The sequence below is a fragment of the Ascaphus truei genome, chromosome 20 (genome assembly GCF_040206685.1).
Source record: "Ascaphus truei isolate aAscTru1 chromosome 20, aAscTru1.hap1, whole genome shotgun sequence".
Lineage (NCBI taxonomy): Eukaryota > Metazoa > Chordata > Amphibia > Anura > Ascaphidae > Ascaphus > Ascaphus truei.
The window spans coordinates 28316639-28339883 of NC_134502.1; the positions used below are offsets into that span (position 1 = coordinate 28316639).

Genomic DNA, 23245 nt, shown 5'->3' on the forward strand with positions numbered 1-23245 from the left:
TTACGTTTTGCAGGTGATCTGGGCGGGTTCCTCTGTGAAGCTAATTTGGGGGTATATTTTGTCCCCATGAAAGTGTAACACCCCACCAATTAAGATGTCTCCGGCCTCCACAATCCCCCTGAGTTCGTCGTTATGGAGACTGCACCCCAGCGTGAATGGTGTAGTGTAGTATAGCATAAGGTGCCACATTGTCCTATAGAACAGGGCAGCATTTTCTGGCATCACAAACTGTAGGGTGATGAATGTGATGTCTCCGGGAGCTGCACGGGATAAACGCTGGTCCTGGGAAAAGGAGACACCCGTCATTCACTTAATTCAAAACTGTGCTCATTTTGAAGATAATTATCATCCTTTTGCAATGCTCATTCTCTCAGCCTGGAGGGGTTATATGGGGCAGGATGGAGGTTCAGTGATGGAGCTACAGGAATAGCAGAGGGGGGTGTTAGTTACAGAGTTTGAGCCTCCTGAGAAATGCATGAAGAGACACAACCCAGATACAGAGGAATCGTCTGCTGGGGGCAGTTATACAGCACAGAGACAAGCTCCAGTCTCAGACGGGGCAACCACTGGGGGCAGTAATATAGCACATAGACAAGCTCCAGTATCAGACAGGGCAGCCACTGGGGGCAGTAATATAGCACAGAGAAAAGCTCCAGTCCCAGACGGGGCAACCACTGGGGGCAGTAATATAGCACAGAGACAGGCTCCAGGCACAGACCAGCCAACCACTCCACTGGGGGCAGTAACAGGGCACAGAAACAAGCTCCAGGCACAGATGGGGCAACCACAGGGGGCAGTAATATAGCACAGAGACATGCTCCAGGCACAGACGGGGCAGCCACTGGGGGCAGTAACATGGCACAGAGACAGGATCCAGGCACAGACGGGGCAACCACTTGGGGCAATAACACGGCAAATGTTAAGGGGACAGATGGGGCGGTTTCTACAATGGCCAGCCCAAGCTTTGCTTTAAATGTGGTACACACAGACATTTAAGTGCAAGCTGTGACAAAATGAGGTGTGTGGGGGACAGGGTCATTCTTACAGGGAGTGTCCTGAGGAAACGCATAATAGTGCCCCACCAGGACAGTGAAACAACACCAGCAGAGGAGACCCCTGTAGTGGAGGACACCCGGGTTTTTATTCAGCCCTCATTTTTGTGACAATGTATGGATAATAGATCTCTAGAGTCATGCCATAAAGAGGAGAACGCTGGGATGGATATATCCTCTGAGCCGGAAGGGGGGGGGGGTGGCAGGAGCCAACGGGGGCAGGAAGGGAGCAGGTGCCAACAGGGGCAGGATGGGAACAGAAGCCAAAGGCGGCAGGAGAGGAGCAGGAGACAAGGGGGGTAGGAGTGGGAGCAGCAGTGAATGGAGGCCAGAGGGGAGCAGGAGCCAACAGTGGCAGGAGGGGAGCAGGAGCCAATGGGGGAAGAAGGGGAGCAGGAGCTAAGGGGGGCAGAAGGGGTAATAGGAGCAAACATGTGCAGGAGAAAACAGGAGGTAATGGGGCAAGAGGGGTCATGTAAAGGAAAAAGTCCAATGGTTAAGGCCACACTGGGAAGCTACATATATCGGGGATCCCCACCTCGAATGCTTTTGATGCACTAACCTGGGGGGACTGACCCCATGCAGCCTATTCAGGGTGTTCAGGCATCGTTTTAAAGTCAGCAGCATTTACTGACCCCTTCTAACTAGAGGACCTTATTAATCTTAAAGAAGCCGTACATATACTATAATGTCCTTAGTAAATTATAAGTAGAACATTATTTAAATAAAAATTAAATTTGAATAATTATACTATAAAATTAAGGCCACAGTTGGACCATATATACATATATATACATATATACATATATACACATATATATGATTTCTCACATCACCATGACAAAGGTCCCGCATGTAGGACCGAAACGTTGGTTATGATGTCTTAACAATACAAAGCTTTTTTGACCATCCATTGGAGTGCTGCCTCTTGATATTCGTCTCATAAATGGTATCGTATTGCCTAGTTATTCTCTACAGGATTTGCACCCATTATCTTGATTTACCTGACAGAGTGCCTATTGTTCTTGTTTATTTGCTATATATATATCACCTTGAGAAAGGTCCCGTGTGGAGGACCGAAACGTTGGTTTATATGTCACACTAAATACTATTTTTTTGACTACTTTCTGGAGTGCTGCCTCTGATATTCGCTCAAACGGTATCGTATAGCTTATTTGATTTATATAGGATTTGCACCCACCAATATCTACCTGACGGTGTGTCTTGTTCTCATTTATTCACTACATATATATACATATATGTATATATTTTAAAAAAAAGTATACATTACCGCATAGCAGCAAAAAGGAGACAGCACTCAGGTGAAAGAAAATAAATGTATTAAATACAGCATATAACTCCAACGTTTCGATCCCACAGGGGGATCTTCCAAGGTTTAAAACGTGTAATAAATGCAGGGACTGTACAGTAGCTTTAATAGAGGAGATAATCCTGTCCCAGGTGAGTGATAAACTGTAATTCCTTGTGGTGGTAATTATGGCCGCGATATAATGCAGACTTCATTCGGAAGCGGCTACAGTAAATTGTCTGTGAGTTTGGATCACTGTTCATGGTTTGGTAATAACCCAAACCCCCTCGCTCTCAGATCTTAAATATCACATCACACGGTGAGGGGGACATAGTCCCCAGGTTGTCAGTGTTAAAGGGATACAAGTAATAGTATCTTTAGTTAGCGGCTCTATTTTGACACATAAGAGGAACAATCTGAGGCTGTATGCATTACTAACCCATAGAGATCAGGAAACTGTATTGATGCTACAGTAATCATGGTTACTTTGGTTACATACTTACTGCCCCAGAGACCTTACTGTATCAGATACGTAACTGAAGCAATCCTGGAACACGCTATTCTCGCTTTGCACCAGCCCGACTCTGGCGTTCTGTTCAAGGATGTCTCCTCTCTACCCTCTTTGTATCTAAAGCCCTCTCCCACCTTAACCCTTTCTCACTGACTGCCCCACACCTTGTAAACGCTCTTCCCTTCAACACCCGACTAGCACCCTTTCTATCCACCTTTAACACCCAACTCAAAACACACGTGCTTAAGGAAGCATACAGTATGAGTACAGTAGCTCTATGAGTGATAGTTTTACACCTCATACTGTATATAAAGCTTGGCCCCCTGCAGACGCACTTACCTGAACACCCTCCTACTGTCTCTATACGTCCTTCCAACCAACCAATTAGAGTGTAAGCTCTTCGGAGCAGGGACTCCTCTTCCTAAATGTTACTTTTATATCTGAGCACTTCTCCCCTTTATGTGTTATTTATATTATTTGTTATCAATATGATTGTCACGTGTATTACTGCTGTGACGTGGTATGTACATTAATGTGGCTACATACATACATACTGGTACATACATACATAGATACATATATACATACATGCATGCATACAACACTATTCTACCTGTTCCTCTTACAGTATGTGTCAAAATAAATATGTCAATAATTACAGAAGACATACGCAGAGGGAGAGGAGTTTGGAAATGAATCTCTAACCTGTCAGAGCACGGATCTGCGATGCAGCGATGTGAAACCTTTCTAATAAACAGGCTTTCTACGCAGTTTTAGGTTTCAAGCTACGCAGAATGATGAGGAAATATAACGTTAGATATAAAATAGGTTTTCACATTTTATCAAGCAAGTGTTTGTATATCAAATACACAACTTAAATATATTCTGCTGATAAATAAACTTACAAGACCGAGAGAACAAAAATACGCTTTTGACGGCGTATAGTAACCGCGGTCAACGTAGAGAGCGTTCAAATCAGACTATAGATACTTCAAACACTAAGTGCGCAGTGCGCACTGGGAAATATATATCATATTGTATATAAACTAGGAGAGAAAGGATCCCTTTTTGTGGCACGAGAGAACACCCATGAACAGTTAAAACAAACTTTAATTGTGATTAATTTAAAATAATGTTTGGAAGGGGCAAAGTGAACAGACGAGACAAACAAATAAAATCTATTAAAATGGAAGGATGTAACAATTAACCCAACTAAACAGCTTCGTTGTAACTGTTTAGTGGGGAGAGGTTCCAGGATTGGTTTCCTACTACCAATTTGGGGTTATAACTCACTAATTCAACAGTCTGGTACAGTACATAGTACTTAGATATTTACAGTATATAGTTCGAGTATATAACAGATCCTATTATCACACAGTGAAAGGACACCTAGTGGTCAGATTATGCTATGTCCACTTTAATAATTCTAATAGGAGCACTAATGGGCAGATCATTAGCTTTGGATGCTGTTACACTATACATTTCATACAAACCAATATTAAGCTTGATCAGTAGCAGATATTAACTTACAAGACTGTATTCAGAACTACGACTGGGGAGAGAAGGTTTGGGAAAGGGGATAAATGAAGAGGAAGATGCTAGAGGTCCAGCATAACAGGTATAAACTCTGCAGGAGGAGAGCAGTCTTGGGACTATCTGGACATCTTTTTCTTCTGACCATTTTGGGTCATGGAAGGGGGGGAGAGATAGGGAAATTATTCCAGGTCTGTTACATGAGGAGGGCGTAATGATGCAGACAAATCAGGAGAATACAATAAATATTCTCAAGTTCCTACAGTGATTTATATACATCAGAAGACCCGGCACTGAGTGAGATCGGGCAGTTTCTAAATCGGTTAAGATGACCAACCCTTGATAAGGAAGAGACAGAAGCCTTTTTATAAGACCCATCAGTACAGTAATTCCGAGGTGGATGATGCTATAGCACCCTGACAATGAAAGAAATCTCCTGGAGCAGAAGGAATAACGGCAGAGTTTTATAAATGCCGCTCCCAGCTCAGCGTTACAGTTCCATGTTACTTTCCCAAGAACTTATTTTTAAATAAAATGGCAGTAAACGTGATTTAAAGAGTTGGAGACCCAAAGCGTTATTAACCGTCGACTACAAGATTTTCGCTAAGATGTTTTTTTGTTAGGTTAAGTTGTGTGTTAGATACACTGATTAGTGGGTGACAGGGCTGTACAGTGAGAGGGAGAACGATATTTAATAACCTATTATTGGTAAGATACATTTTTGAGTATACAGGATACTGTACTCAAAAGAGCTGTGTGTGTGTGTGTAAGGGGGCTGCAGGACAGGATGGAGGTGCCGTGACAGAGCTGTGTGTGTGTAAGGGGGCTGCAGGACAGGATGGAGGTGCAGTGACAGAACTGTGTGTGTGTGTAAGGGGGCTGCAGGACAGGATGGAGGTGCAGTGACAGAGCTGTGTGTGGGTGGGCGGCAGGACAGGATGGAGGTGCAGTGACAGAGCTGTGTGTGGGGGGGCTGCAGGACAGGATGGAGGTGCAGTGATAGAGCTGTGTGTGGGGGGGCTGCAGGACAGGATGGAGGTGCAGTGACAGAGCTGTGTGTGAGGGAGTGGAAGGACAGGATGGAGGTGCAGTGACAGAGCTGTGTGTGTGTAAGGGGGCTGCAGGACAGGATGGAGGTGCAGTGACAGAGCTGTGTGTGAGGGGGCTGCAGGACAGGATGAGATGCAGTGACAAAGCTTTGTGTGTGCAAGGGGGCTGCAGGACAGGATGGAGGTGCAGTGACAGAGCTGTGTGTGTGTAAGTTGGCTGCAGGACAGGATGGAGGTGCAGTGACCGAGCTGTGTGTGTAAGTCGGCTGCAGGACAGGATGGAGGTGCAGTGAAAGCTGTGAGGGGGGGATGCAGGACAGGATGGAGGTGCAGTGATAGAGCTGTGTGTGTGGGGGGCTGCAGGACAGGATGGAGGTGCAGTGACAGAGCTGTGGGGGGGCTGCAAAACAGGATGGAGGTGCAGTGACAGAGCTGTGTGTCTGTAAGGGGGCTGCAGGATAGGATGGAGGTGCAGTGATAGAGATGAGTGTGTGTAAGGGAGCTGCAGGACAGGATGGAGGTGCAGTGATAGAGCTGTGTGTGTAAGTCGGCTGCAGGACAGGATGGAGGTGCAGTGATAGAGCTGTGTGTGTGTGGGGGGGCTGCAGGACAGGATGGATGTGCAGTGACAGACGTGTGTGTGTAAGGGGACTGCAGGTCAGGATGGAGGTGCAGTGACAGATGTGTTTGTGTAAGGGGGCTGCAGGACAGGATGGAGGTGCAGTGACAGACGTGTGTGTGTAAGGGGACTACAGGACAGGATGGAGGTGCAGTGACAGACGTGTGTGTGTAATGGGACTGCAGGACAGGATGGAGGTGCAGTGACAGAGCTGTGTGTGTGTAAGGGGGCTGCAGGAGAGGATGGAGGTGCAGTGACAGAGCTCTGTGTGTGTAAGGGGGCTGCAGGACAGGATGGAGGTGCAGTGACAGAGCTCTGTGTGTGTAAGGGGGCTGCAGGACAGGATGGAGGTGCAGTGACAGAGCTGTGTGTGTGTAAGGGGCTGCAGGAGAGGATGGAGGTGCAGTGACAGAGCTCTGTGTGTGTAAGGGGGCTGCAGGACAGGATGGAGGTGCAGTGACAGAGCTCTGTGTGTGGGGGGGCTGCAGGACAGGATGGAGGTGCAGTGATAGAGCTGTGTGTAAGGGGGCTGCAGGACAGGATGGAGGTGCAGTGACAGAGCTGTGTGTGAGGGAGTGGAAGGACAGGATGGAGGTGCAGTGACAGAGCTGTGTGTGTGTAAGGGGGCTGCAGGACAGGATGGAGGTGCAGTGACAGAGCTGTGTGTGAGGGGGCTGCAGGACAGGATGAGATGCAGTGACAAAGCTTTGTGTGTGCAAGGGGGCTGCAGGACAGGATGGAGGTGCAGTGACAGAGCTGTGTGTGTGTAAGTTGGCTGCAGGACAGGATGGAGGTGCAGTGACCGAGCTGTGTGTGTAAGTCGGCTGCAGGACAGGATGGAGGTGCAGTGAAAGCTGTGAGGGGGGGATGCAGGACAGGATGGAGGTGCAGTGATAGAGCTGTGTGTGTGGGGGGCTGCAGGACAGGATGGAGGTGCAGTGACAGAGCTGTGGGGGGGGCTGCAAAACAGGATGGAGGTGTAGTGACAGAGCTGTGTGTCTGTAAGGGGGCTGCAGGATAGGATGGAGGTGCAGTGATAGAGATGAGTGTGTGTAAGGGAGCTGCAGGACAGGATGGAGGTGCAGTGATAGAGCTGTGTGTGTAAGTCGGCTGCAGGACAGGATGGAGGTGCAGTGATAGAGCTGTGTGTGTGTGGGGGGGCTGCAGGACAGGATGGAGGTGCAGTGACAGACGTGTGTGTGTAAGGGGACTGCAGGTCAGGATGGAGGTGCAGTGACAGATGTGTTTGTGTAAGGGGGCTGCAGGACAGGATGGAGGTGCAGTGACAGACGTGTGTGTGTAAGGGGACTACAGGACAGGATGGAGGTGCAGTGACAGACGTGTGTGTGTAATGGGACTGCAGGACAGGATGGAGGTGCAGTGACAGAGCTGTGTGTGTGTAAGGGGGCTGCAGGAGAGGATGGAGGTGCAGTGACAGAGCTCTGTGTGTGTAAGGGGGCTGCAGGACAGGATGGAGGTCCAGTGACAGAGCTCTGTGTGTGTAAGGGGGCTGCAGGACAGGATGGAGGTGCAGTGATAGAGCTGTGTGTGTGTAAGGGGGTGCAGGACAGGAAAGAGATGCAGTGACAGATCTCTGTGTGTGCAAGGGGGCTGCAGGACAGGATGGAGGTGCAGTGACAGAGCTGTGTGTGCGGTGACAGGATACACTCACCTCTTCTGCGTCGGTCTCATACCGTTTCTATATGAAAGCCCCTTTATATACACGGTCATTTTTGCTGTTAGGGAATTTCTATTCCCCTGGAGGATAAATAAGCAATAAACCTCACACTGCTGGAATAAACAGCATCACAGTACAGTACATAATATGCAGAGCATATACATTGCTACCGCTGCGGCGCTGAAAGGGTTAAAGGCAATTTATTTTAATGAGATAATGAGTTCATTTTATGCGTATGCGTTGGGACTGCTCGTCTGAGAATAACACATTCCCAACGAGGTAACGGACTTTGGAAAATTTCTGCCTTGAGAGGATATTATGCTCTGAAATTGTTTAATTATCTGAGCTATGTGAATTTCATATGGAAACTAAAATATGGAAGTGTTTATTAGGGGAATCTTTTTTTTATTTTATTTTAAACTAGCTGAGAGACCCGGCGTTGCCCGGGATGTAAATGCGTAATAGGTAGTATTATTTATAAATCGTGGAACAATAGGTGATTATTTGTTGTAACGGTTGGATAATAATGTTGAAAAGAAAGAAGGAATAAAATGTAATACGATGTTGTTTTAAAAATGGTTTATTGTAAACACACCACAGTACAATGTATATTTTGGTGACATAACAGATGTAAAAATGTGAGGCGTGTGTCCTGCTAGGGTGTGAGGCGGCAGGTGGCGCATGGGTTGTGAGTGCTGTCTGTGAGTGGGGGTCCTGCTAGGGTGTGATGCGGCAGGTGGCGCGTGGGTTGTGAGTGCTGTCTGTGAGTGGGGGTCCTGCTAGGGTGTGAGGCGGCAGGTGGCGCGTGGGTTGTGAGTGCTGTCTGTGAGTGGGGGTCCTGCTAGGGTGTGAGGCGGCGGGTGGCACATGGGTTGTGAGTGCTGTCTGTGAGTGGTGTCCTGCTAGCGTGTGAGGCGGCAGGTGTCGCGTGGGTTGTGAGTGCTCTCTGTGAGTGGGGGTCCTGCTAGGGTGTGAGGCGGTGGGTCAGTGATGTCGGTGCGTAGGGGCGGGAGGCAGCAGGTGTGTGTGGCGGCAGATATGTGTCGAGTGTGGCGGGAGTCTGTTGAGTGCATGCAGCGGCTGTGAGGCGGTGGGTGAAAGGCAGAGGCGGGCGGAGTAAGGGCGGGTGAAAGGGAGGGGGAGGGAAAGGGGAGGAGGGGGGAGGGAAAGGGGAGGAGGGGGGAGGGAAAGGGGAGGAGGGGGGAGGGAAAGGGGAGGAGGGGGGAGGGGAGAAGGGAGGAGGGGGGAGGGGAGAAGGGAGGAGGGGGGAGGGGAGAAGGGAGGAGGGGGGAGGGGAGAAGGGAGGAGGGGGGAGGGGAGAAAGGGGAGCGGGGGGGGAGAAAAGGGAGTGGGGGGGAGAAAGGGGAGCGGGGGGGGGGAGAAAGGGGAGCGGGGGGGGGGAGAAAGGGGAGCGGGGGGGGGAGAAAGGGGAGCGGGGGGGGGAAAAAGGGGAGCGGGGGGGGAGAAAGGGGAGCGGGGGGAGAAAGGGGAGCGGGGGGGGGAGAAAGGGGCGCGGGGGAGAAAGGGGAGCGGGGGGGAAAGGGGAGCAGGGGGGGGAGAAAGGGGAGCGGGGGGGGAGAAAGGGGAGCGGGGGGGAGAAAGGGGAGCGGGGGGGAGAAAGGGGAGCGGGGGGGGGAGAAAGGGGAGCGGGGGGGGGAGAAAGGGGAGTGGGGGAGAAAGGGGAGCGGGGGGGAAAAGGGGAGCAGGGGGAGAAAGGGGAGCGGGGGGGGGGGAGAAAGGGGAGCGGGGGGAGGAAGAAAGGGGAGCGGGGGGGGGAGAAAGGGGAGCGGGGGGGGGAGAGCCGGCGTTGGCCATGAGTTACATTTAGCGCTAGGAAAAGGGGGGGGGGGAGGGGGGGAAAAGGAGGGGAGGGGGACGGGGGAAAAGGAGGGGGGGACAGTGGACAGGAGGGGGGGGAAGTGGACAGGAGGGGGGGGGACAGTGGCCAAGGGGAAGGGGGGGACAGTGGGTGGGTGGGGAGGGGGGGGACAGTGGGCGGGTGGGTAGTTTACCCTTGGTGGCTGTTTATGGCTTGCGGGTAGACTTAACCACTTCATTATCTTAGCGGTTAATACCGCTACGGTCATGATGGGATTAAGCCCTCCCGCTACCCACTCGCAAGCCCTAAACACCCACCGTTGGGGCTAATACCCACTTCGCCCACCCCCGCTACCCACAATAAAAAAAATGCACACACAACAGCCCCACAAAAAATAAATAAATATATACATATATATATATACATATATATATCACAACAAGAGAAAAAATATTAGCGCCAATCTATCACTATATAATATCTCTATAAAAATAAAAGTAAAAATAATACAGATAAGAATAAAAAACCTATGCTAAGCACAGTATTTTTTCTCTTGTTGTGATATATATATATATATATATATATATATATATATATATATATATATATACATATACATATATATATATATACATATATATATACATATATATACAATTAAGGTCTGCGCTCGTGTGTGAATAGCCAGAAATATAGAAAATTTTAAATATAGACCAATAATATAAAATGATTGTATAAACAATAATAATAATTATAATATACTATATCCTTATATAATGAAATAAATATACCAATAGTGCATAATGGATGTCTAATAAAAACAGCTAAAAAATACAATTTAAAAAAAAAAAAAAATGACATTCTACTTAATATGTATACATATATATACATATACATATACATATATACATATACATATACATATATATATATATATATACATATTAAGTAGAATGTCATTGGTAGATAACTTGCATAGCAGGGAGGTCTGGGTTGAACGATTTATTTCGTTCCCTCCGTGTGGGCACCATTACACCACAGTGGCTCAGTATTATTACATTTATATACCAAATCATTTGTTCATTCTTAACTTGGCCTAATCTACATCATTTATATGGGTACCATTGACTTTGCTTGCGTGACCACCATTGGTCCGTATCCTTCATTGTTCACACATTTTTTATTACATTTATATCTTTATTTTTATTTTTATTTGCCACTTTTATGTACTTTATTTTTTTTTTTTCATTTTTATTTATATTTTCACCTTTATTCATACATTTTTTATTTCTCATCCATACACCTCTTTTTCTTCCCCTGTCTCCTTTCCCTCTTTACATATATATTATTTTATATTTTTTTATTTATTTTTTATATATTTTTTTATATTATATTTATTACACATTTTCAGCTTTTTTGTTAGCTCCTTTGTCTTATTTTTTGCACCTGGGTCCCTCTGAGTCTCTATAATACCTATTTTATCTCCTTCTACATTTAGTGGTTATTCAACTATCTCTTTATACTTAGGGTATTGTTTAACATGTATTGACATCTGTTTCTTGTATTATATGTATTATATATATGTTACTATGCAAGTTATCTACCAATGACATTCTACTTAATCTTTGTGGTTAACATTTTTGGCTAACTTGTGTGCTTAATTTTTGTTTTACAATTGTGATATATAATTAATGCACTAGTTGAAGCGCTTAATACTATATGCAATAATATATTTGGTCCTTAGGATTAAAATTGTGAATCCGTATCTATGTGTGCTTTGGCATATATGGGGATTAATCCAACCCTATTACTCATCATGTGTATCTCATTACTAATCCTCTGTCTTCTATGCTCTGATTGGTCTTATGTACTATATAACTGTGTTTAATGCCTATGCTATTACTCCTGATGAAGTCTCGTTCGAGACGAAACGCGTAGAGATTGCTGTGGAGCCTACTGTCCAGTTTGTATATTTTATACTGACACTCATCTGCATATATTGCACTTTTGCTGCGTTGCTAGCATTTTGCTACCAGCCATTCAGACACTCAAGTCCCTGTTTACACTTTGAACTCTCTCCGGCTGAAACCTCGCTTACGTCATCGAGCTCACGCGAGATTTGATTCAGTGTATGCTCTGTGTAGTGCCGGAGCAAGGGGAAGCGGAACAAGTGCACCTCGTGGCTTTTGGTCCCTGCTGGGACATAGAGGGGTTATTGTGGCAAGACACACCGCGGACATCACACTGAAGTCCTCCTCTTTGGGTTCCTGCGTCTGAACGGGCTGAGTTGTACTCAAAAATGCATTTTATTCAGCTCTGTTTGTGAGTGTGTATTTTTATCCCTTATTCCATAAATTTATTGTTATACAATTTTACGCTATGAGTGCGCCTGTTTTTTCTGTGTTTTTGTAGATATATATATATATATATATATATATATATATATATATGTATATATGTATATATATATGTATATATATATATATATATGTATATATGTATATATATATGTATATATATATATATATATATATATATATATATATATATATATATATTACACCAACATCCCCTGTCCCCCCCTAATATACAGTATATGCACAGCAATGATACCATAGGCCGGCGGTGGCCCTCGGGTGTTACTCACAGGTGTCTCCGTGGGCCTGCAGTACCAATTCAGTGCCCCCCAAAAAGAATTAAAAACACAAATACACAAATGGATAATAGTGCATTTGCCCATTTAAAATACATAAAGAACAATAAATACATTCAATACATATTGCACTCACCCATGTCCGGCTGCCGTGATGAAGGCCATCCTCATCTTCATCACCGTCCATGGCCCCCTCCAATGCTGCAAAACATGAACAATCATATGACTCAATGAGACACCCAGTTGGCAAAGTAGGTATTGCAATAAAATAACATGTTGCATTTACATTGCGTCCGTGAGAAAGCAGGGCATTAATGTTAGTTACATCAGTACAACCTCAAAGTTTAGTAACTAGAGTCCATGGATTGACTGTTCGGCCCGGTTGACAACCCGGTTTTGGCGCCAATCTTTGCACTGCAGCGATGGGGAGGAGTTTTGATTAAGGGAATGTATGTATTGTATTGTATTGTATGTCTTTATTTATATAGCGCCATTAATGTACATAGCGCTTCACAGCAGTAATACATGTGGTAATCATATAAATAACAGATAATATAAATAACAGATCATGGGAATAAGTGCTTTAGACATTAAGGAAGAGGAGTCCGTGCTCCGAGTAGCTTACAGTCTAATTGTTAGGTAGGGAGAACGTACAGAGACAGTAGGAGGGAGTTCTGGTAAGTGCGTCTGCAGGGGGCCAAGCTTTATGTATCATGTGTTCAGAATAGCCACAGTGCTATTCATATGCTTCTTTAAGCAAGTGTGTCTTAAGGTGGGTCTTAAAGGTGGATAGAAAGGGTGCTAGTCGGGTACTGAGGGGAAGGGCATTCCAGAGGTGAGGGGCAGTCAATGAAAAAGCTTTAAGGCGGGAGAGGGCTTTAGATACAAAGGGGGTAGAAAGAAGACATCCTTGAGAAGAACGCAAGAGTCTGGATGGTGCATAACGAGAAATTAGGGCTGAGATGTAAGGAGGGGCAGAAGAGTGTAAAGCTTTAAAAGTGAGGAGAAGAATGGAGTGTGAGATGCGGGATTTGATCGGAAGCAAGGAGAGGGATTTCATGAGGGGAGATGCTGAGACAGATCTAGGAAAGAGTAGCGTGATTCTGGCAGCAGCGTTAAGGATAGATTGTAGGTGAGACAGGTGAGAGGCAGGAAGGCCGGACAGCAGGAGGTTACAGTAATCAAGACAGGAGAGAATGAGGGCATGAGTCAGAGTTTTAGCAGTCGAGCAACAGAGGAAAGGGCGTATCTTTGTTATATTGCAGAGGAAAAAGCGACAGGTTTTAGAAATGTTTTGAATGTGAGGGGCAAATGTGAGAGGATTCGAGTGTGACCCCAAGGCAGCGTGCTTGGGCTTCTGGGTGAATGATCGTAGTTCCAACAGTAATGTGGAAGGAGGTAGTAGGGCCAGGTTTGGTAGGAAGTATGAGGAGCTCTGTTTTAGCCATGTTGAGTTTAATGCGGCGGAGGGCCATCCAGGATGATATAGCAGAGAGACATTCAGAAACTTTGGTTTGTACAGCAGGTGTAAAGTCGAGTGTTGTGAAATATATTTGTGTGTCGTCAGCATAGAGGTGATACTGTAATTAAACCAAAAAGATGTTATTAGGTCACCTAGAGAGAGTGTATACAGAGAAAAGAGAAGAGGTCCCAGGACAGAGCCCTGGGGTACCCCCACAGAGAGATCAATAGAGGAGGGGGTGTTAGCAGAAGAGACACTGAAAGTACGATTGGAGAGGTAGGATGAGATCCAGGATAGAGCTTTGTTCCGAATGCCAAGAGTATGTGAGGGTATGTGTTAAATATATATATATATATAAACACAGAAGAAAAAGGAACCTCTAAAGTAGCACTCAGACAATAATTTGCAAAAATAAAAAGGGTACTTTAATTAAATCCAAAAGATAACAGAAATACAAACAACTGACTGATGAGCCTGCCTGTCTAAAAAATAAATTTGGTGGACACAGAAAATTAATCAAAACCACAGTATAATAAACCCAGAAAAAATAAAAAATCAATGCCCTAAGAAAAACCTTGCTCACTGAGGGAAAGGATTGTTTCCCGCAGTGCAGCAGTACAGACCGGCCGGTCACCAAAGATGTTAATGGCTAGTAGACATAACGTTGGATAACGTTTACCCTGAAGTCTCCAATCCTGACCCTGGCTTGTCCACTGACGATGCTGCCTTCTCTAGTCCCGACCCTGCTATGTACGACTCCGAACTGCGCAATCCAGATCAGCCTGCGCGGTCTAAGGTCAGTGCTTATACAACCCCACCTCAGCCACACGGTCCGACCCTGGTTTGTGGCGAGCACAACCGTGACAATACCACGTTTCTGGACATTTATGTGGACAAAGCATATTGTCATATTACATTTATTCTCTATGGACACTGACAATATTTTGTATGAACAAATTTCCTTAAATAAGATGATGTGGAATCTGCACATGCTTGTGGACAGCATATCTAAAGCTAAATGTGGTTGACAGGTGTGGGGTTTATATACCCATCTATCTAGCAATCACTTTGACTGTATATGATTATAACGGACTCATTGCGCATGTATGGTCTGGATTTGATATGTATAGTATAGACATGCAATGATATCATGTGTCCTGGTGGGGGCGCCTATAGCTTGCCATAATTGTGCGCATGGGCGATTATTGTGGGATTTCTAGCCATTAGTATAGTGTTTAAATGTTCCCTGCTCTGCATAAGCATTGCGCATGCGCAGGGTATATCATGACGCCTTATAGGCAATACAGGCAAATGGAAATGTGCCTTCTTATTTCCCACATTACGCCTACAGTGCGCGTGCTACTATGAGCTATGGCGCCACACATAAAGTATATGTCGCTTCAAAGTGTTGTATTGTCCCCTGTGCCACGGCAGTACTGCGCATGCGTATTACGCATCATGGCGCCATACCGGAACTAACTACATTAACTATGCGTGTCATCTTGAAACGCAGAAGTACGGAATTTCAATTATGGTAGGGAATACATACAGCTGTTTCCTTGTTCTCTTTGGCGTGAAAATCCACCCTTTTTAAACAGTGTGTTGTCCTAGCCTCCTCACCACTCCAAGTTTAAGTCCTCTGACGAAACGCGTAGGAGTGGGGGTTCTAGGCACGACCCCTGGATTATGAAGTCACGTAACTATGCTACCTAACATTGCTGTGATTATCCTTCTGGACTTTGAACAATTTTGATGCTTATTTGTGCAGTGTACAGGTTATTCAACTTTGCACTCGGCTGAGGGCATTTATATCTTTTACGCCACATGCATGATATTGCTTGTATTGAGTGACCCTCAGAGCACAGGAACCATTTTTTCACAGATACTCAATTTGCTGTGGATTTTGGATCATATATCTGCCTTAAGAGGTGGAACCTTTATGCTTGATGAGGGAGAATCTTACATCACTCCAGGCCCTTGGAGATTTATTTCATTTATATGCATGTGTCATTAATTTGGAATTTGGAATAACCTGCAAAGGATTTTACTGCATATCAAAGTGATTCCAACTATTTTGTCTACACTAGGCATAGGGGGTTATATAACCAATTTACCCCCTTTTTCATGCAACATTGTTTCTTTTGGGTTGTATCCTTTGTCAGGGGTCCTAGCCTATTTTTTAATATTTTGTACTGTTATCTATCTTCTTTGTGTCAATCAATAAATTGTTATTTTTCATATGGAATACCTGAGTGCTCTTAAGCAGGTTTCTTTTTTCTTGTTGCATAGCTATTCCTGACCCGTGAGCACCGCTTGGTTTAGAAATGATTCTATCATATACAGGCTGATGGTGACCGCTTATAGTGCTTGCGTGGATGCAAGGTTATCGTCTTCCTCTTCGTGTATGTATATATATATATATATATATATATATATATATATATACATACAATACCGTGTAATCCAGGAATCAAGGGACAGCACACAACGGAGTAGTATTGAAAAAAGTGTATTAGTGAAAATAGTACATCAAAACACCAACGTTTCGGTCCTCACAGAGGGACCTTCCTCTGGGTGATGACTTGAACCCCTGAGGAAGATCGGAGTACCGATTGAAACGCGTAGGGTGGTCCCTTTCATGTTTGCGAGCACTCTGTGGCCTGTCTGCTCTGCTGCTTGGCGTTACTGCTGTGAGACCGGAGGAGCCCAAGACGGAGGATCCCATTGGCTGTGTCGTCACCCTGCTGTCCGTTCCGGAGTAGGCTCACACCGACCCTCCAGCTTCCAGCTACATCCACTGCAGAGAGGCACGATCAAGACTTCTACTGGAACCAGAGTGGTCAAATTGCCTGTGTTCTTGTGGGAGCGTGGGAGTTGAATGGGCTCACTGCTCATGTATGTGTTTTTTTTATTAAATTATATTACACTATATATTTTTTCATTTATGGTCCTGAAGAGTTCCTGCCCTATAACTGCTCCAGATCAGAAATCTTGAAACACCAGATCTAACCCTTTACTATGTGAGTGGTCAATCATACGTGTGCTTTTAATGAAGTTGTTTAATACACATTTGCCCCATGTTGTTGTTCGTTTTTTTACATGCACAAGGGCATATCTCTCCCTCCCTCTCTCTCCCCTTCTCCCTCTCCCTCTCCCTCTCCCTCTCCCTCTCCCTCTCCCTCTCCCTCTCTCTCTCTCCTCTCTCTCCTCTCTCTCCTCTCTCTCCTCTCTCTCCTCTCTCTCTCTCTCTCTCTCTCTCTCTCTCTCTCTTTCTCTCTCTCCCATGTCTGTTTTTACCCCTGTGATTTAACCCTTCCCTGCCTCTCACCTTCCCCAGCCTGTCTCTCAAGCTCCAGTTCCATGCTGCACTACTTGAGGCCCTGCCAACCTACGGAGGCTCTGCAGAGGAAGGACTTCCCCTCTGTCCTCCCGCCCCCTGTCCCAGGCCCCGCCCACCTGAATAGTTAGGGATTTCCCTCTGTGCTTCCTGCCCGCTGCAGGGAATTAATGTGCGGGCAGAGGGCCGGGACACCAACCCGGGGGGGCACCAAAGAGCACAGGCCCCCAGGCTTTGCCCGGGCTATAGCTACACCCATGCCTCCAATGCAGAGGTACAGGGTTTTAAGAGGTGTATGGAGAAGCATCATGCAACCCAGCCGGTCAGGGTCAGGTAGAACGGATCCCCTCACCACCAAGTAATCCACAAACCCTGGAGCAAATAAGCGGTGTATACGTACACTTAGGGGCCTATTCTCCAAACTTCGTATTGTGAGATATACCACATGGCACACCCCCAATCCGATTGGCGGAAGTACCATTTGATGGCAGCCTTAAAAAAAAAAAAAAGGATGTGACATCATCCTTTAAGATGATGTCACATCCTTTTTTTAAAAATGGAAGCTGTCACATGGTAATTCATCAAATAGGATTGGAGGTGTACCATGTGACGAACCTCCCTTTAAGATGACGACACATCCTCTTAAAAAAAAAAAAGAAAAGAACCCTGTCACATGGTACACCAGCCAATCGGATTGGGGGTGTACCATTTGACACTCAAATGTGATGTCACAGGCCTTACATAAGACCTGTCGTGTCTCATTTAAGTTTAAGAAGCCGAAGGGACAACATCCGCCCCATTGTATTGGATTACAAAGAAAGAAGGAGAATTTACAAGCTGTTGAGGATCATTGCGTTTTGTGTCAAGAGGTTCCTGCTGTTGCTGCTGGAATGGGAATTGAATGGTGAAGATGTTAAAAGTACGAGAAACATTGATTGTATTTTTTTTCAATTAGTTTTTTTTTGTTTTTTTAGGTTGCCCATTAAAATGTATGCAGTCCAGCTCCGGAGACCCCCTGCTCCCCTACCCTAGAATTAAAATGTAAATAAAAGCAGGGAGATCGCCTGTAAGAGCTGTGCAGGGAGAGGTGGCTCTCTCTGTGCAGGGAGATCACCTATGAGAGCTGTGCAGGGAGATCGCCTATGAGAGCTGTGCAGGGAGAGGTGGCTCGCTCTGTGCAGGGAGATCACCTGTGAGAGCTGTGCAGGGAGAGGCGGCTCTCTCTGTGCAGGGAGATTGCCTGTAAGAGCTGTGCAGGGAGAGGTGGCTCTCTCTGTGCAGGGAGAGGCACCTGTGAGAGCTGTGCAGGGAGAGGTGGCTCTCTCTGTTCAGGGAGATCGCCTGTAAGAGCTGTGCAGGGAGAGGCGGCTCTCTGTGCAGGGAGATCACCTGTGAGAGCTGTGCAGGGAGAGGTGACTCTCTCTGTGCAGGGAGATGCGTCTCTCTCTGTGCAGGGAGATCGCCTGTAAGAGCTGTGCAGAGAGATGCAGCTCTCTCTGTGCAGGGAGATTGCCTGTGAGAGCTGTGCAGGGAGAGGCAGCTCTCTGTGCAGGGAGATCGCCTGTAAGAGCTGTGCAGGGAGAGGCGGCTCTCTGTGCAGGGAGATCGCCTGTGAGAGCTGTGCAGGGAGAGGTGGCTCTCTCTGTGCAGGGAGAGGCGGCTCTCTCTGTGCAGGGAGATCGCTTGTAAGAGCTGTGCAGAGAGATGCAGCTCTCTCTGTGCAGGGAGATCACCTGTGAGAGCTGTGCAGCGAGAGGCAGCTCTCTCTGTGCAGGGAGATCGACTGTGAGAGCTGTGCAGGGAGAGGAAGCTCTCTGTGCAGGGAGATGCAGCTCTCTCTGTGCAGGGAGATGGCCAGTAAGAGCTGTGCAGGGAGATGCGGCTCTCTCTGTGCAGGGAGATCGCTGTGAGAGCTGTGCAGGGAGATGCAGCTCTCTCTGTGCAGGGAGATCGCCTGTAAGAGCTGTGCAGGGAGAGGCACCTGTGAGAGCTGTGCAGGGAGATGGCCAGTAAGAGCTGTGCAGGGAGATGCAGCTCTCTCTGTGCAGGGAGATCGCCTGTGAGAGCTGTGCAGTGAGAGGCGGCTCTCTCTGTGCAGGGAGATCGACTGTGAGAGCTGTGTAGGGAGAGGCGGCTCTCTGTGCAGGGAGATGCAGCTCTCTCTGTGCAGGGAGATGGCCAGTAAGAGCTGTGCAGGGAGATGCTGCTCTCTCTGTGCAGGGAGATCGCTGTGAGAGCTGTGCAGGGAGATGCAGCTCTCTCTGTGCAGGGAGATCGCCTGTAAGAGCTGTGCAGGGAGAGGCACCTGTGGGAGCTGTGCAGGGAGATCGCCTGTGAGAGCTGTGCAGGGAGATGCAGCTCTCTCTGTGCAGGGAGATCGCCTGTGAGAGCTGTGCAGCGAGAGGTGGCTCTCTCTGTGAAGGGAGATCGACTGTGAGAGCTGTGCAGGGAGAGGCGGCTCTCTGTGCAGGGAGATGCAGCTCTCTCTGTGCAGGGAGATGGCCAGTAAGAGCTGTGCAGGGAGATGCGGCTCTCTCTGTGCAGGGAGATCGCTGTGAGAGCTGTGCAGGGAGATGCAGCTCTCTCTGTGCAGGGAGATCGCTGTGAGAGCTGTGCAGGGAGATGCAGCTCTCTCTGTGCAGGGAGATCGCCTGTAAGAGCTGTGCAGGGAGAGGCACCTGTGGGAGCTGTGCAGGGAGATCGCCTGTGAGAGCTGTGCAGGGAGAGGCAGCTCTCTGTGCAGGGAGATCGCCTGTGAGAGCTGTGCAGGGAGAGGCGGCTCTCTCTGTGCAGGGAGATCGCCTGTGAGAGCTGTGCAGGGAGAGGCTGCTCTCTCTGTGCAGGGAGATCGCATGTAAGAGCTGTGCAGGGAGATGCAGCTCTCTCTGTGCAGGGAGATCGCCTGTGAGAGCTGTGCAGGGAGATGCAGCTCTCTCTGTGCAGGGAGATCACTGTGAGAGCTGTGCAGGGAGATGCAGCTCTCTCTGTGCAGGGAGATCGCCTGTGAGAGCTGTGCAGGGAGAGGCAGCTCTCTGTGCAGGGAGATCGCCTGTGAGAGCTGTGCAGGGAGAGGCGGCTCTCTCTGTGCAGGGAGATCGCCTGTGAGAGCTGTGCAGGGAGATGCAGCTCTCTCTGTGCAGGGAGATCACTGTGAGAGCTGTGCAGGGAGATGCAGCTCTCTCTGTGCAGGGAGATCGCCTGTGAGAGCTGTGCAGCGAGAGGTGGCTCTCTCTGTGAAGGGAGATCGACTGTGAGAGCTGTGCAGGGAGAGGCGTCTCTGTGTGCAGGGAGATGCAGCTCTCTCTGTGCAGGGAGATGGCCAGTAAGAGCTGTGCAGGGAGATGCGGCTCTCTCTGTGCAGGGAGATCGCTGTGAGAGCTGTGCAGGGAGATGCAGCTCTCTCTGTGCAGGGAGATCGCCTGTAAGAGCTGTGCAGGGAGAGGCACCTGTGGGAGCTGTGCAGGGAGATCGCCTGTGAGAGCTGTGCAGGGAGAGGCAGCTCTCTGTGCAGGGAGATCGCCTGTGAGAGCTGTGCAGGGAGAGGCGGCTCTCTCTGTGCAGGGAGATCGCCTGTGAGAGCTGTGCAGGGAGAGGCGGCTCTCTCTGTGCATGGAGATCGCCTGTAAGAGCTGTGCAGGGAGATGCAGCTCTCTCTGTGCAGGGAGATCACCTGTGAGAGCTGTGCAGGGAGATGCAGCTCTCTCTGTGCAGGGAGATCGCTGTGAGAGCTGTGCAGGGAGATGCAGCTCTCTCTGTGCAGGGAGATCGCCTGTGAGAGCTGTGCAGGTAGAGGCGGCTTTCTCTGTACAGGGAGATCGCCTGTAAGAGCTGTGCAGGGAGATGCAGCTCTCTCTGTGCAGGGAGATCGCCTGTGAGTGCTGTGCAGGGAGATCGCCTGTGAGTGCTGTGCAGGGAGATCGCCTGTGAGTGCTGTGCAGGGAGATGCAGCTCTCTCTGTGCAGGGAGATCGCCTGTGAGTGCTGTGCAGGGAGAGGTGGCTCTCTCTGTGCTGCTCTCTTTATGCAGAACTGAGAAAAAGGCTGAGATCCCATCGCTGTTGTCCCGAGCAGTATTGGCATTTTCCTAGCTCCCGGTTCGAGACTTGTGGAAATGCTTTCAGATCCTTTCTGAATAACGCGATAACACAAATGACAAGCCATTCGGTGGGAACATGCCAAACCGTTCGAGATGGCAGCAAAGTTATGGAAGCTACTAGAACAGGCCTCTTAGTATTCAGTTCTCAACATTGCAGTAATAGGCAGGTAGCCCCTGAGGTGTGTACCCACAGCCAGGTGCTGAAAGTCTCCGGGAACTTCCTGCTGGAATGTTCGTGAAAAAGAATCTACCAAGGTGAAAAAGGCAGCGCCCTGCAAAAACGGGCTTAGCACGGGGTGTGATAAAAAAGAGATTTATTTAACTTGTGGCATATGGAAAATGAGACGGGACATGTGCTGTAAAGCATGAAACGCGTCAGAGCACGCCTGCCACGTATCATTTTCCATAAGCCACGAGTTCAATAAATCCTTTTTTATCATACCCTGCACTTATCCGGTTTTGCAGGGCACTGACTTTTTAACCTTGGGGGATTCTTTTACGACTTCATTAAACCGATACATCATTTGCATAAGTCCACTGACGTGTCACCGTGTTCCTTGTTTCTGCACTGTTACAGTAATTAATTTACTCGCACATACTCTTGATCATTAATAATTGAAACCTACACATTCATTCTATCACTTCTTCTCCGCCATTTATTTATTCCGTTACAAACAGAGTTTTTCACCCAGCAACAATTACGTAAAAGCAACAGAGGTAAAGCTTTTTAATTAATATACAAAGAGGTGAATGTAGAAATGGTTTATTGGGTCCGAGTAGACATCCCGTTTTTTTACATTTATTTGATCTTGTGAGTCTGACCTCTGTCTTTCCCCATGAGATGTTCTCTCGAGTTCATGTCGGGTCGGAACAATATGATGAAACATTTGGGTACAAACATGCAGACCACCAGAGCCCAGCTGGAGGACAGGATGGCGAAGACCTCCATGGCCACGGTGTACTTGCCACGGGCACTGAGGGAGGCCGGGATATAGGACACCCAAACACTGAGGAAGACCAGCATGCTGAAGGTGATGAACTTGGCCTCGTTGAAGCTGTCGGGGAGCTGTCTGGACAGGAAGGCAACGATGAAGCTAACAGTAGACAGAAGGCCAAGATATCCCAACATGCACCAGAAGGCGATGGGGGAGCCCTCATTACACTCAATGATAATGACCCCAGGTTTGGTTTGGATGTTGTGTTCTGGGAACGGAGGTGAGAATGAGAGCCAGACGATGCAGAGAAAAGATTGAATAAGGATGCATAAAAAGACAACAAGATAAGAGACCCGATTGCTGGTCCACTTTCTTAGGTTGCTACCAGGCTTAGTGGCCTGGAAGGCAATGACCACCATGATGGTTTTGGCCAAGATACATGAGACACAAATGGCAAAGACCATACCGAAAGCTACCTGGCGCAAAAGACACGTCTCAGGTTGGGGATAACCAATGAAAACCAAAGAGCAGAGGAAGCCGAGGGACAGGGACCACAGGAGAAGACAACTGAGGGTGTAGTTATTGGCTCTGACAATGGGAGTGTTCTTGAAGTGGATAAAAAGTCCAACCATGACAACTGGGACTAAAGTCGAAGAGACACTTGTAGCAGCCAAGGTGGCACCTAATGGCTCTTCATAGGAGATGAATTCTCTGGACTTTGGGAGGCATGTGTCCCGTTGGAGATTGGGCCACATATCCCACGAACATTTAAAGCAATCAACAGAGTCTGAAAGAGACACAAAAATAATGAATGTTATAATCTATCATGTTATGTTCAGAATTGATGTTATTTTTCCAGTTCTTCTAAGATCTTCTCACCTGTCTGGTTGGAGATCTCTCCTTGGGGACAGAGGACACATTGGAAGCAGCAGACAGGCTTCCCTCTCAGTGCTGCCTTCCTGAAACCAGGGGGACAACTGTTACTGCAGAGAGAGAGAGGGACCTGGAGGAGAATTTGGAAGGATGAAGTGTACAAAAGGAAGATATGACTCAGATTCAGTACTATAAAAAGGACAAACTCGGTCCTGACTGACTGAGACAGACTGGATGATTGGGACATGACACGTTGTCACCAGCAATGAAAGTTGAAGGTTGAAACATTTAATCGAACCACAGTGGGACAGAGAAGGCAT

At 47.4% G+C, this 23245-nt stretch overlaps 1 protein-coding gene across 1 annotated transcript; it reads right to left on the reverse strand.

Moving 5' to 3' along the window:
• Positions 1-23245, reverse strand: LOC142471058 (vomeronasal type-2 receptor 26-like). Its single transcript, XM_075577857.1, has 5 exons — positions 23186-23245; positions 22932-23055; positions 21940-22839; positions 21309-21364; positions 1-282 (listed from the first exon to the last, which is right to left on the reverse strand). Exons 1-5 carry the CDS (start codon positions 23243-23245, stop codon positions 1-3), a joined length of 1422 nt encoding a protein of 473 aa, XP_075433972.1.